The 16,046-nt window shown below is 48.7% G+C and overlaps 1 protein-coding gene across 7 annotated transcripts in view; it reads right to left on the bottom strand.

Annotated features, from left to right (window-relative positions):
• UBR3 (ubiquitin protein ligase E3 component n-recognin 3) overlaps positions 1-16,046 on the bottom strand; it is a 2,118,328-nt gene that overhangs the window by 1,146,969 nt on the left and 955,313 nt on the right. For all 7 annotated transcript variants that reach the window (XM_086956098.1, XM_086956102.1, XM_086956099.1 and 4 more), the window contains exon 17: positions 14,011-14,095. In XM_086956098.1, coding sequence (XP_086812224.1) covers positions 14,011-14,095 — 85 coding nt within the window. The remainder of the gene's footprint in view (positions 1-14,010; positions 14,096-16,046) is intronic.

Raw genomic sequence — 16,046 nt, 5'->3', positions numbered from 1 at the left:
GTCAACTATCCGGCCTGGCGCGGTAAGGTCATGATCGGTGAGCAGTGATTTCAAGGTCCCTAGGGGGGGCGCCACCCAGTATGGATGGGAGCGCCCGGGGGGGAGGCGGCCATTGGCCCCTCCCACGGGGGGGGGCGGCACCCACTATGGATGGGTCGCCCAGGGGGAGACGGCCATAGGCCCCTCCCAGGGGGAGACGGCTATATGCCCCTCCTACGAATTTCCCGGTGGCCGGATATCCGTTCCGGCGGAAGAGAGTGTGGGGAAGTCCACGCTGTCCTTCTTACGGATACCTCGCATGAGATCTCGGACGACCTTAAGATGGCGTCGAGTGAAAGGGGGCCCCCACGACAAGGGAAGTTACAGTTGGCTGCGAGGGTAAAGTCCTCTGCGCATGCGCCACTCACACCGTGAGGGCGGGAATTTGGTAGTAGGGATCTGACACCGCTTAAGACCTTGCCGTTGGCCCTTAATGCTAGGTTGTACAATTTTATTTAGAATGTTATGCATTTTCAGGATGCTAGACTCGGCTAGGAAACCTTTGTATTAGAGATTTGTTAAGGTTAGCCAAGAACTAGTCTTCATCAATGTGTAATGGAAGATAAAATTGTACATGATCCATGAAACGTTTTAATTTAAAGTTTTACATTTTGTTTCATATTTTAATAAATACGGCCGGGGGGGTAACTCCCCCCCCGCCTTCCAAAAGTTCAAACCTGTGTCTGTCTCCTCCCATGGGGAATTGGTGTTGGGAGGGGTGGCGGGCATCCCGGCCCATATGGAAAGGGAAGACCACTCGGTCCCCCCGAACGTATGGATGGGTGTACCGATCCCCCGGGAACCATTGTGGGCGGGGGCGTGTCTCGGCTGGTATGCCCGAAGCGGTGTAGCCGGAGCCCGCCCCTCCCGCCCAGAAGAGGTTGTCCTAAACACCTGCCCGGAAGTCCGTGTACGGATGGGCGTGCTTGAGGCGGGGCCCCCGCCCTCCCGCAGATGGATAAATAGAGCGGGAATCCAACGAAGCTTCCTCTTGTTCCAGTGCTCTGAAGGCTGCACCACTCGTCGCTCGTGAGCCCTCTAGGGAACAAGCTGCAATTTTGACCCACCCACCAGCCCCTTTTTACAATGTTTGTGGAATAAAGTAATTGTTGGTGATTATTCGAATGTAATAAAAAGATACAGTCAATTTTTGCATCATAAATGTATGCCTTTTGACTGAATAGATGCTTGTAGGCCTTTTTCTCCTTAGTAGAAACGTAGAGGAATGATTTGAATAATAAAATTTGTCTTATGCTTTAGGACTTTTTTCCCTTTGTAGCAATGTCAAAGTCGGTGAATTGTCAAGCTGTTCCAAATTTGTGTATTTTCTTTCCTTAGTAGGTAAAACAACTGTCATATTTATTTTGGTCGGGCGGTAAGGTCATGATCGGTGAGCAGTGATTTCAAGGTCCCTAGGGGGGGCGCCACCCAGTATGGATGGGAGCGCCCGGGGGGAGGCGGCCATTGGCCCCTCCCACGGGGGGGGCGGCACCCACTACGGATGGGTCGCCCAGGGGGAGACGGCCATAGGCCCCTCCCAGGGGGAGACGGCTATATGCCCCTCCTACGAATTTCCAAAAGTTCAAACCTGTGTCTGTCTCCTTCCATGGGGAATTGGTGTTGGGAGGGGTGGCGGGCATCCCGGCCCATATAATTAATCGAATAAAGTGGTTTGACTGACTGACACTGTCTAACAATTAAGAGAAACAAGTACATCAAAATAGGACTGGTTTTTCAAAATTGTGTATGTTAGCAAATATGTCAAGAGTAACCTAGAGTCTGAGAGGAAACGAGAAAAGTTTCATGAAATATAAAGTGGCTTTCTTTGAATACACTGCAGCCTCACTGCTTTGTTAATCATGTGTTGCAAGAGAAAAAATCGGGGTGGGTATGCATAAGGATATTAATAGGGCAAGGTGCAAATGTTATGAAACAGTTGACAATGTTTTCTTTTATAGACTGGGATGGATACTTGTGTAGAAGAACATCTTACCTCTTATGCCTCATTGGTTTTACCATAACATCCCAAACAATGTTTGATTATGCTAGTTTAATATTATTTACACCAAAATAAAGGTGTGAGGAGAAGGGCATGTTTTCACTGAGTAGGCTATAGCTTTAAGCCCCCTTGGAACTAAGTAGCAGCAGCATCTTTGCTACCTGCTTGAGACCAGGTTGTGATCACCTAGCCAAGACTGAGCTGTTGAAAGGTAAGTTTGTCTGGAACCATGGGACAAAGATTTTAGGATGTGTATGAGAAAATTCCCTTCGTGTCTTGTAAGCAGATCTTGGTTTAGGTGAAAAGGATGGGTTTCCCTGGATGCAGGTGCCACAAGGAAGAAACTCGGCTGTCCTGAAATAAAGGAAAGTGACTGAAAAGGAATTAAATATGCCCCATCTAGTTGATCACAAGACTAATCCCAAGGAATGCGGGCACCATCATTTGTTGGTCAGGTGGATCACAAAGATCCATCTTCAACTAAATCTAGGCCGGATGGAAATAGTGACTGACTGGTTCACTGTCTACTTGTGGGATGTCTAGGGTTCTGCTCAGATTGTCCCAGTGTACACATAATTGTCACAGGTTGCTTTGAGGTCACTGTAAGGGCATAGTAAGAATGCCATAAATGAGATGGAGGAGTCCAATAAAATGTTAGTATAGTTATCCCTCTGTAGTATTGATCAGAAAAATCAAGGGCAAGAGATATTCAGCAGAAACCATGTTCACAGATTGCCAAGAGGTGCCAATAGGGCAGCTTACTCAAAGGACTGTACTGAGGGGAGGGACAGGTTGGGGAGGGGGCAGTGAATAGCACACAGGCAGGGCAAAATATCTGTATGTGGGGAGAGCTGGTGGCTCTACCAGCAAAATCAAACAACTGGAAGAACAGCAGACGGTGGCAGAGCATCTCTTTTCACAGAAAGGAAGGAACCTGGAGGGATGAATTCAAGGCATGTTCGTTGGTCCTATTGTCATTGCTTCATACTATATGTCTAGCACGCTATTTGAAGCATGCGAACAACAAGCACATATTTTCACATATTCACTAATAACTTTTCATAAATTTTCTTCTTAGCGCTTCCAGATTTTTGCAACAAGCTTTCTGTAAGGTTAAAATCATCCTACATGGATCTGTCATAAAGTGTCCTTGTATAAAGTAAGTAGTCATTATTATAATAAATTACTGGTCTTTAAAAACATTAATTTCAGGAACCGCTATTCTGTCTTGAATATTCCCCCAGGTACCCATACAAACTATTGAGTATTTCATGGTCTATGAATAGTCACTGAAGTTACATCATCTGCTGATAATGTTCTGGAGTAGGAGGGGCAGAGAAATACATCTCTGCTGCAATAAAAAGGACTAATACATTATGATACACCCTTAGGCCTCTTATTCGCAGGTAAACATGTGCAAACTGACTACATACAAGGTGACTGCTGTGACACCAAACAAACAAGTTACTTACCTTTGATAATGATGCATCTGTAAGAGACATGTGCTAGTTATAGATTCCTTGCCTTAGAATTAAGCCCAGGCATCAGACTGGATCCACTGAATTTTTCATTTAGCAATACCCCTGCGCACTGGTAGGTGGTGTCGGCCGACTCCAAGCCATCGTCAGCGTCGCGGTCGCCGGTATGACATTACAATGTCTAAATAGACACCGCCCCTGCGTGCCGACTTCAGTTCTGACACGACTATCCACGCCAGAAGCGAACAGGCCACGCAAGACAAAGGGAGTCCTTATCCCTAGAAGTCAGTTTGCAGAACGGGGGAGATGGGTGAGGTGGTAAGGAATCTATAACTAACATATGCCTCTTATAGATACATTGTTACCGAGGGTAAGTACCTTGCTCTTCTGAAAGAGACTGTTAGTTACAGATTCCTTACCTTAGAATAGATAACCCAGCAATGCCAACCCCGGAGGTGGGTCTGCAAACTAAGTTCACAACAGAAAATCCTGGAGAACGGAACGGCCAAAATAGCTGCCTCCCTGTACTTGGTTGTCTAGGCAATAATGATTAGTAAACATGTGCAGTGACGCCCACATGCCGCCTGACAGATGTCAACGAGTGGGACTCCACGTCCCAAGGCAGTAGTAGCTGCCGTAGCCATGGTGAAGTGGGCACGCAGTCCCACTGGAGCTTCTTTTTGCAATAGGAAATAGCAAATTTTAATGCATAGAACAAGCCACCGAGAGATGGTACGTGTTTGCACAGACCGACCTTTCTTGGAGCCCACATAGCCAACAAAGACTTGATCGTCCACCCGGAAATCCTTTGTGGGGTGGAGACAGAAAGACAGCACACGTTTTGGGTCCAGACATTGGAGTCTCTCCTCCTCCTTGGAAGGGTGCGGAGGTGGGAAGAAGGTGGGAAAAGTGATCGTCTGTCCTATATGGAAAGAGGTAACCACTTTGTGAAGAAAAGAGAACCTCGTACGAAGAACCACTATGTCCGGATGAACAGCCAGAAAAAGAGGTTTGGAGGATAGAGCTTGAAGCTCACTAACTCTGCGAGCAGAGGTGAAGGCAACAAGGAAAGCTGTCTTTAGAGTGAGGAGCCTGAGAAGGCAGTTGTGAGGAGGCTTGAAGGGAGCGCACATAAGATATGTCAAGACCAGGTTCAAGTTCCACTGGGGCATTATGTTTGAAGAAGGAGGAAAGAGGTGAGGAATGTGCTTTAGAAAACTATTTACAATAGGGGACTTGAAAAGAGAAGGCTGATCAGGAAGGCGAAGAAAGGCAGATATGGCAGAAAGGTAGCCTTTAAGAGTGCCCAGAGCAGAGCCCTGCTGGGCTAAAGACAGAATGAAAAACACTACCTCCGAAAGAGGGGAAGTAAGGGGATCCACAGCTGTGCCCCATGCCGCAAACTTGTTCAATCTACAGGAGTATCCCGTGCTAGTGGAGGGACGCCTGGCTGCTCGAGGATGGATGACCTTTTTCAAGAACTCAGGCTACCAAACTCTTTGTGCTCAGTCCGGAGCAACAAGAATGATGTAGGCCTGGTCGCGCTTAATCTTCTTCAGCACTCTGGGCAGAAATGGTACAGGCGGAAAGGCATACAGGAAGCCACAATTCTACTGGTGACGCAAAGCATTGCAGAGCGAGTGCCGCCTTGAAAATTCCAACGTGCAGAACTGCTGACACTGCATGTTCTCTTTGGAGGCGAACAGATTTAACCAAGGCTCTCCCCAATGCCGAAAGAGACCTTGCACCACCTGCGAGTGAAGACGCCATTCGTGATCCATCATGCACCGACGGCTGAGTTTGTTCACCCTGGTGTTCAGCGAACCTGCCAGGTATTGGATCACCAGGGATATATATGCCTGATATTCCTGCCATGTCTAAAGGCGAAGAGCCTCTTGACATAGGGTCCACGGCCCCACTCCGCCCAGTTTGTTGCAGTACCAAATGATGGTAGTGTTGTCTGTGAACACCTGCACTACTCTTCCTTTGATAGAAGGAAGGGATGCCTTCAGTGCAAGACTAATTGCCCGGAGACCGGACTCCGCCGGAGGCCAGAGATCTCTGCCTCTCCAGTGTGGCCGCCTCATCCCAGGAGTGAGGACCACATCACCACTGTCAACTCTGGTTAGGGAAGGGAGAGGGATCTGCCGCTGACCCAATCTTTGTTCGTTAGCCACTACTGCAATTGACATGCAGTCCCCTCCGAGATCTGGAGAGCGTCGGAAAGATTCCCCTGATGCTGCGCCCACTGGAACGTCAGGTCCCACTGCAGAGCCGGCATATGGCATGATCCACCAAGAGGATGCAGGAGTCCATGAGGCCCAGCAGCCTTAGGGTCAATCTCACCAAAATCCGGGATAGAGGCTGAAACATCAGTAACATAGCCCGAATATCTCGGACTCGCAGCTCAGGAGGATAAACCCAAAACAGTGCTGCATCCAGAACTGCTTTGAAAAGGAGCTTCTGAGAGGGAGTCGTGTGTGACTTCGGTACGTTGATAGTGAACCCCAGCGAGTGCAGGAGGTCCACTGTAGTCTGGAGGTGGGAGACGACAGCCTGGGGGCGAGCACGCCTTCAACAGCCAGTCGTCGAGATAGGGGGAAGACTGGTACCCCTGACCTGCACAGATGAGCTGCGACCACTGCCACCACTTTCGTGAACACCAGAGGGGCACTTGTAAGGTCACAGGGGAGCACGGTAAACTGAAAATGATTGTGGCCCACCTTGAACTGTAGGTAACGCCTGTGGGCTAGCAGGATGGGGCTATGCTATATGCGACCTGCAAGTCCAACGATACCATCCAGTCTCCGGGGTCGAGGGCAGACAGGACCTGACCCAGCGTGAGCATCTTGAACTTCTCCTTCTGGTGGAAGCGGTTAAGGGCTCTGAGATCTAAGATAGGACGGAGGCCTTTGTCCTTCTTGGGTACCAGAAAGTAGTGGGAGTAGCAACCACGACCTACTTCTGGCACAGGGACCATTGCGAAAGCTCCGATGGCCAAGAGAACAACAATTTCCTTGCGGAGAAGGGCCAAATTACCCTCCAATATGCGATGGAAGTATGGTGGCTTGGAAGGAAGGGTAGTCTTGAAGGGGAGGGAGTTGCCCCTTCGGACTATCTGCAAAACCTACCTCTCTGACGTGATATTTTGCCAGTGAGGGTGGTGATGGCCAATTGTGCTGCCCACTGACTTCTGTGGCCCTAAAAGGCTGAACTAGGAGGATTTGTAGGCTGCTGCAGGGGGGTTACGGGTGGACTGGCCCACCCACTGGCCCCCAGACCCGCGTTGCTGTGTCCCACGTCCGCAGGCAAGCACAGGCTGGGCAGCTTGCATGAAAAGTTGGCTAGACTGGGCCGAACGTGGTGGGGCATCCCTCCGTAGCCACAAAAGGGGCGAAAAGCAGACTGCGTCGGGCGAGAGGTCGCCGCAAGGCCCAAGAATCTGGCCATAGCCCTAGAATCCTTGAAGCGCTCGAGCGCATAGTCTGCCTTGTCACCAAAAAGGGGACGGCCAAAATGCATGTCCAGTAAGGTGGATTGGACATCCCCAGAAAAACCAAACGTCCTCAACCACAGGGCTACTGACGTGTAAACTGTTCTGCCCAGTGAGTCGGCGGTATCCAGCCCACATCTGATAGTGACTTTGGCAGCGTTTCTACCCTCTGACACTGTGTGGGTGAGAATGGCCCGGGCCTCCTCCGGGCACTGTAGCAGCACTTGCGCAACTGTTTCCCACACTGTATGGGTATAACGGCCCAAGAGGCATGCAGTATTCACCGACCACAGCCCTAAGCTAGCGGAAGAAAACATCTTCTTCCCAAGATGGTCCAGCTTCTTGGATTCCCTATCTGGGGGAGCAGTAGGGAATGCGGCCTTAGAGAACGAGGCTTGGACCACCAAGCTCTCGGGGGTCAGGTGTTGGGAGAGGTAAAGTGGGTCGCTGTGGCCGCCGGCGGGTAATCATCCTGTCCACAGGAGCCCCTGTGCTGGGCTTGGACCAAGTGCCCAGAAGGACGTCCGTAAGGGCTTCACTGAAAGGCAGAAGGAGCTCATACGAGGCCACCGCCGATTGAAGCACCTCTGTGAGGAGGTTAGTCCTGACTGTCTCTGTAGGAAGCTCCTGGCCCAAGGCCTCTGCCGCACTACGCAACACCACTGCATATGACTCTCCCTACTACGTAGCCGCGGTAGGGGGAGAAAGCATTCCAAGGTCTGGGGAGGTATCCAGACCACTGGCATCACCCAGGTCCTCTAGCCAGTTTGTCTCTTCAAGATGGTCAGCTAAAGGGTCACAGAACCCTCCCAGACCTCCTCTGGTTGCCAATCAGGCCTGAACGGAACACCAGGGATGAAAAGAGGCACAAACTTGTCTTCCGTTGGGGGCATGACCGGCGCCGGGCGTCGATGTCAGGATTGGCGCCAGGCAAGGTACTGAGAGGTCGACAGGCGTCGATCCAGATCCAGGCCAGATCTAGGCCTGGATCCTCGGGGGCCCTCTGGGGCAGGAGCCGCTGGCTTCGAAGTCCCAGGGCCCCCACCCGAGTCTGCGGGCCCGAAGGCGCGTTAGCAGAGTCGGGCTGCCCAAAGATGCCATGAAGCTCTTTGTAGAAAGTTTGAAGATGGGCAGGGGACACACCAGTGCCGGGAAAAGGATGAAAGCTCAGAACTGTCGGTGAAGCTAGTTCCGAAGACGGAGCTGGAGAACGACGACGCTCGGAGTCACACATCATGTTGGATGACCGACAAGCAGAAAGTGAAGAGTGACGCAGCTTCTTCGCCTTCTTCTTGTGGTTCAACTTACCCGAACATTTCGAAGACTTGGATTGTGAGAAGGTGGCCTGATATGCAGTGCTCACTATTCTAGTGAACACTATGTATCAGTCCAGCAACCCTTATTGATGATTGGTTGTGAGACAACCTTATAGACCAGCTATCCTAGTAGCATGGATACGAGCAGTCTAAGGCTAAAGACTCGAGAAGGCGTGTTAAGCCAGCTGTTTACCACACATATACCCCTTGAATACCCAGTGAAAGGACACCACACAATTGTTATGAAAATAAACAAGATATTTATTAAGAATCACAACAGCCCTGTACTCTTTATGAGGACAGGGTACTAAGCACAAAACAAAACTCTTACGAAAATACTTAAGTTAGCACAGTATATACAAATGCCTGAGGGGCACGGAAAACCATATACTCTGAAAGTGGAATGCGAAATTACTAGCAGGTAAGTAAAGTACTAATAGCCTTTGGAATCGCTAGGACTTGACTATAGAATCGTTAGATTACTTCTAGGAGACCCAGGGGACTCGGGTGCAGAGTGTGCACTCTCACGCGTGAAGCGGGACAAAGTCTATGGTAGCTAGTAATTGCAAAGTTAGTGTTCTCGGGCGAACCCGACCTGGTAGGAGGAAAACGAAAGTGGATTCTGACCCTTGGATAGTGAGGCTATGCTGGGGCACCGAAATGCCGAAGTTACCTAGCCCAGGGGCTGCAGCTGCATAGGACTCAAAAGACGTCGGGAATCCTCGTTGACGGACCAGGAGCCTGGAAGAAAGAAGTTGCTGGCAGGCGACCAGTGAAGAAAGTTCGATGGATCCAAGCCTGGATCGAAGGAAGATGACACCTGAAAGCAGAGGGGACCAAGTTCGAGACTACTAGCCAGTAGTCAGTGGGCACCAGGAGGGCACCGGATGGTAGCCACCTCGACTAGGTGAGTGGGTGACGCTGTGCTCGCAGATCTCACGGACCAGGAGGCGCTGTCGGCGACCAGGATGGAGGAGCGAGCTGTCCCACGATGGATGAAGCTGTCGGCGTCGCTGGACCCAGGATTGGGCAACAAAGCCTTGGCAAATTCAAGCCCACGCGGTGGACTTAAAATGGCGTCTGGAGTGGACCAGGAGGGTCCGGGGTGCCTCTCTTGAAGAAGGAAGCAAGGGCCAGTCTGGAGCAACCAGACCAGCAGCGGTGATGTCGTCGGGCGTCGTGAAGAAGGCCACAAGCCAGCCGGCTAGTAGCCACACAGCGCGGTGAGCACGCAAAAGCAGAAGGGCCCACGCAGATCGTGGAGATGCTGGAGGGCTGATCTTCGGTGCTGGAGTTGCTCAGGGTTGGGGCTTCTCGGACCCCAAAGCACTCACCAGTGGAGCACATGGTGGGCTTGTTGCACAGAAGTCGTGCAGTCTTGGCGATCGTCGGTCCCTCGAGGTCTCGTCGCACTCACGGTTCTCAGCTTTGCTGTAGAGGTGAGTAGAGGTCAGAGGTGCCAGGGAAGCCGGGTCTCGTCGAGCTGGGTCGTCGGATTCGTGAAGAAGGACTTGCAGCAGACCGCAGTGTTCTTAGGATGGTGCCCGCTTGATGCAGGGTGACTACTCCTTAGCCACAAGGGAGAATCTTAGAAATCTTGATGTCCTTTCGAAGAAAGTCGTGTCTTGATTCCAAAGATGATCTAATTTGAACAGGGGGCCCGCTCCCATCTTTATACTAAAAAAGGGGGCTGACCCGGTGACTAGGTCCTGCCTATGGGTGGGACTAGGAGGGGGGTGGTTACACCCCTCTGCCATGCCGGACTTTCCCCAGGCCAGGGGCTGGTGTGCCCCTGGAACTGGTTCTGACCGGCCTATGCGTAGTGAGCACCGGGGTGCCACTCAGCAGTCACCTTCCTGAAAAGCCCTGCCTACCCAGGATACACAAAACCATGTCTGGGACGGTGCTAGCACCGCCCCGGACAGGAAACTCTTTGTCCAAGCCTCCCTCGCTGGAAGGACTCCCAGCAGCAGGAGGTCAGACTCGTGTCTGTGGTGGCAGCATCCATTTTGTGGAGCTGAGGCTTTAGTTAACTTTAACCGGGGTTCACAGTTACATACATGTCGTGTCCCTCTAGAAGGGTGGAATGCTAACCCCGTCGCCAGAATTGGCGAGGGGTTAGTATTCCAATTCGTATGACACCTTACTCGACATGTTTTGATAAAGCAATACCAAAGATAGCATTTAACCGCGAGGATTATAATGCACTTAAGAGTATATGGTATGCGATTTCATGGAACAGCTATTAGGACTTGGTTCCGCAAGCTGCAGACAGGCTCAGCTCATGCCAGAGCACCATCTCACACGATTCCAAGCACTCTGCCTTCAGGATTGTCAAGGCCTGCCATAAGAGTGACTGATAGGAATCTGTGTGTCCATTTTAGGGTTAGGTATAGGTATACTACACCTACAGCAAAGGGTGATTACACGACTTTGCCCCAGCTGTCATGCAGCCAGTTGTGTCACATTTAGGAGGCCAGCCAGGGGTGGCATAATACATGCTGCAGCCCCTGGCAGCCCTGGGTACACCTATGCCCTGAGTTACAGGGTCTGATAAGGTGGCCCAGTACCAATTGGTAAATGCACCTAGGGTACATGTTGTAATTTAGAAAGAGAACAGCCAGGCTGTGGGTCTGATTGGCAGGCCCACAGCCAGAGAAAGTCGTAAACCAGTGAAACAAAAGCAAAAAAATCTGGGTGATCATAGGATTGCAGACCCTACTCTCCTACATGGATGACGAATGATGGTGATGGCTCCGCGACTGGTCCTGAGATCTTCCTCCCGACCGGGACCTCGAGCGGCATGGAGCCGACTGCTGGGCCTCCAACAACTTTTGGGACCGCTCCAGAGTTCGGATTCATGGCCCGGCAGTCGGAGCACTACTTCGGGTCATGGTCGCGCTCCAGGCACCAAAAGTACATGAGCTGGGGGTTCGTAACCAACATCATGTGGGAACCGGCCTTGCACGGTTAAACCCGGTCCTACGATGGGACATCCCTCATACACCAGGAGTCGATAGACTCAAAAAAGTCGAGAAAAACAGTAAAAAAATGAATAAAGGGGTAGCTCTCTCCAGATCTGCGTAAGGTTGGCGTGGGAAAAAAAGAACTGACGTTAACGCACAGGGGTAGCGTCCAAGTAGACATCGCGACTTCATCCAGGTGACCACGACAACGGACATGGAGTCAACCAACACCACCTACCGACGCGCAGGGGTACTGCTAAGAGAAAAATTCTCTGGATCCAGTCTAAAGCCTGGGGCTAATTCTATAACTGCTATAACTAACAGTCTCTTTCAGATAGGAATGTTAGGAGCGCACAGAGGACAAAAGTTGATGAATTAAGTTATATCCTCCAGGTGGTTGGAGGGTAACTCCACCGAAGTAGAGAGAAGAGAAGTAATGTTGTTTTAAAGAGAGCCCGAGTCCTGTTTCCCTTAGCCAATTTACTCCAAGCGGTTTTAGCAGAGATGCAATGAGTGCTTCTAGTCCAGAACAAAAGGGCCACGAATAGTCATATGCAGCTTCTTAATAGTTTTAGTTCATATTTAAAAGAAATACATTAATGAATACATTTTATTATTAACATTGAAATGTGTTCTTGCATCGGGTCAAGAATGCTTCTTTTGGGGGTTTTAGAATTTCAGGCTTTTCGCTGTACTTTTTATTGTGGCATATTATCTGGTGCATTTTTTAAGTATAGTGATTTTAGCTGCCAAACACCCACAGTTAGGAGTGATTTCTGTCTGGCCTGCACATTTGTGGAATTCCCTTTGAGTATCGCTTTTGATAGTTGCCTTCTTGCTTTGACTGTTCTGGCTGAATCCAAAGCTGAAATTTCGAGCATGTATGGAGGCAGTCTCGCAATAGATGGTGCAAAACTATTTAAAATTAAATGGGGAAAAGACTGAGGTTTTGATTTTTGGAGGAAACCAAGACATTTGGTCGGGGGATTGGTGGCCTCCCTCTTTGGGGGATTGCCCCCTCCCCACCCATTCAGCCAGGAATTTGGGCGTACTAATAGATCAGTCCCTCTCCTTTGACCCTCAGGTCAACAGAACAGTGTCCACCTGCTGTGCAATCATACGGATGCTTAAAAAGATTGCCCCATATCTGTCAACCGAAGCTCGCAAACAGTCAACAGTGGCCCTGGTTTCCTCCCGGCTTGACTATTGTAATGCTCTCTATGGTGGCATTAATAAGAAGTCTCTCCATCCCCTCCAGATGGTGCAGAATGCCGCAGCCAGGATGGTCCTGAACCTCCCTAGGCTTGCATCTGCAACTAAGGCCAGGAAAGATCTCCACTGGCTACCGATCCAGGCCAGGAATTCTTTCAAGCTTATCTGCCTGGCCCATAGGACAGTTTTTGGATCAACTTCTGAAGGTATCAGGTCCCTGGTTAGCCCTTACACTCCCAGCAGAACCCTTTGATCGGCCTCTAAGAATTTTCTTTCTGTGCCCAGATTTAAAAAGGCAAAGTGGGGAGGAAGAGCCTTTTCCATCCTGGCCCCTTAACTGTGGAACTCTCTCCCCCTTGAACTTTCCAATCAGCCCTCACTGGGGATTTTTCGTAAACTCTTAAAGACCTGGCTCTTTCCTAAGGTCTACTAATTCTGTGCTACCTTCTTTGCTGAGACCTTATGTTTTGTCTGTTGTCTGCGCCTTGATGCCCTCTGGGTTAAGTCTGCGCACTATAAGATCCCCATTCATTCATTCATTCAAAACTGTATCTGGATTTGTGTTTCTCCAGATGATCTGTCATTTTCTAATGGCATTGGAATTGATACTCTGACAGTATTCACAAAGGGAAACAAAATCAAGTTTCAAGTCCAAAACTATAGTGTGCATCAGTGGTCAGAGCCTGATAGAGATATCTTGTGCTTAAATTCCTTGCAGAGTTAACTCACACCAAAAGGGTTACAATACCAGTGAAAAATAACAACATGTAGTGAAAGATTGGCACCTCTCCAACTCCATTCAAATGATGGCACAGAGAAAAATGCATTGGCGCATCTAATAAGTATAGCTTGCATTTGGAGGCTTGACTAAAATATATGGGGGAAAAATGAAACGATCAAAACAAAAAAAGATTTAATTCAGGCAATACTAGGAATATAGAGATTGCTTTTGGTATAATATGAATATTTAAAAAAATGGGTAGCAACAGGTAATTCAGAAAGTTATGCTGTTGAGGCTGACTTTAAAACAACTGTCTACATGGGAAAGGGGGATACCTTTATGTAGCTTAAGGTTTTTTTCTGGTGCTAACACACATGTGGCTCGGCTCCTGAATTCATTATGGCGCCACCTGGGGTCTGCAGAACAGAGTGGAAAAATTTGAGAAACCAGTCTCACTCTTGTGGATCTTCCAGTGGACAAAATCTGCAGGAATATGTAACTATTAGAGGAGGATAGTTTAGATGTTTCCTTTTCAGACAAATGCACTAATATATTGTAGTGTTTCCTCTGTATACCTAAATGACAGTTTTAACCTACTGATAGCTGTGTAGAGCTTGCTGGTGACTGGAAAAGCTCTAAAACATGTTCCCAGTTACATATAATTACCCTGAAAAAATAAGTATTAAAAAACTGTAACTAAGCAGCATTTATCAACAGTAAACTATGGAATGGTCCTATATTGAATCGGAAAAAGAATAATTTAGCTACATTCATTGCAAGGATATGAGATCTAGAAGTGAGCTGTGCGTACGATCGTTCATACACAGTTGGGCAATCATCTCTGCCCGAAGAATTTCATCGTCTGTCATTCCTAGAAAGGAGAAAAGAAATTACACACCATAAGCACTTTTGTACTAACCAAGTAATAAGCATATACAAATGCACTACTTGAAAAGGGTATTACTGTTCTTAATTCAACATTGGTGTTGAGAGATAAGACAGGTTTTAGTTTACATCTTCTCATGACATCTCAGTCATAGACTGCTGCCAGACCCTGCATCCAATCCACATTAAAACTTGGACTCAGTGCTTTGGTTCCGTCAAGGCCCTGCCCTGAACCCTCCGCAAGCATCAAACCTCTGTTTCACAGGATCTTCAGCCATACGTAGAACAAGTTTGAATATAAACAAGGCAACAATGATATAACAGTCACACTTCTCTACTGTTTGCAGAATTCATACAGTAGTGCTCAAGACACTACAACACACCTGTTACCCTCATGTGTATGACTGGATCAAAAATATCTCTGCCCAGACTCATACAGAGAGAGAGTGAGTAGCGGAGCACTCCGATATATATATATATATATATATATATATACACACATACATATATACACACACATCAGATGCATTTTTATATCTTAGTCTAGGATACAAGTAGATAGAACTGTTGAAGACAAGTACAGCAGTAGCTGAGATAGAGCTTCAAATAATAGGACTAGACATTTGACAAAATTGTTTTTTTTCTTCAAAATATTATAACAGAAAACATTACATTACTTGGCAATAGTTTTGTCCACACAAGCTATAAACACATCCACATTATGTTTACAATGGTACAAACAAAGTTGCAAATATGTTGACAATGTGCATCGATAGATAATTTCAGCCAACACGTATCATCCCTTCCTGGTGACTTCTTCAAAGCGAAGTACAAGTGCAGTCATTCTCCAGAGCAAATTAGTATATGCAATATGCACGAACCTATGAGCATATTGAAGCATCAACCAAAAGTCCAACCCAGAATCTAGTTTATCATGTTAAGATGCTCTACGAAGGTATCCTCCCAAGTAAATCTATAGTCCTTATGTAATGTAGATCCAGTATAAAAAAATATCTAGCGTCCAGTCACAACCGTGTATCGGGCTGCCAAGAGGTAGAACTTGTACTGCATTAATACGTCAACGATTAGGGGTGCTTATGGACTCGGATAGATCACAATGAAATATCTGAAATATAACTGCGTAGCAGTACCCCTGCGCGTCAGTAGGTGTCGTCTGCAGTTCCGCGTCCGTCGTCGGCGTCATTGGCGTCGGTATGATGTCGCCGGAGTACTTAGACGCCACCCTCGCGCGCTGACGTCAGTTCTTATACACAGCTTTTCCGTACCAGAAACGCAGAGCCATGATAAAAACCAACACTGGTGCCATGAAACTAGGGCCCTGAAAGGGGATGACCTTAACCCTAGACATCGGTTCGCAGAACGGGGAGGATGGATGGGGCGGTAAGGAATCTAATACTAACTGTGGTTTCTTACAGATATATCGTTACCAAAGGTAAGTAACTTGTGCACTTGAAAGAAACAGGTTAGTATTAGATTCCTTACCTTAGAATAGATACCCCAGCAATGCCAACCCCGGTGGTGGGTCTGCAAACCAATGATCACACCAGAAAGTCCTGGAGAACGGAACGGCCAAAGAAGCCATCCCTCCGGACTTGCCTGTCCAGGCAGTAGTGTCTTGCGAGCGTGTGCAGCGAGGCCACGTAGTGCCTGACAGATGTCCAGCAAGGGGACTCTCCGGCCCAGGGCAGTAGTAGCCGCCGTGGCCCGAGTGGAATGGGACCTCAGCTCAACAGGAGGCTCCTTTTTAGCCAAAAAATAGCATGCCTTGATGCACAAGACGACCCACGAGAGATGGTTGTGCACCGCCCGTCCCTTCTTGGCGCCCACATAACCAACATAGAGTTGGTCATCCACCCAGAACTGGCGTGTGCGATCCAGATAGTATGAAAGCGCACGTTTTGGGTCCAGACGGTGGA

This window comes from Lissotriton vulgaris, chromosome 2_1, assembly GCF_964263255.1.
Source record: "Lissotriton vulgaris chromosome 2_1, aLisVul1.2, whole genome shotgun sequence".
Taxonomy (NCBI): domain Eukaryota; kingdom Metazoa; phylum Chordata; class Amphibia; order Caudata; family Salamandridae; genus Lissotriton; species Lissotriton vulgaris.
Note: the sequence above shows the minus strand (reverse complement) of the source record. Positions and strands in the feature narration are given on the sequence as shown.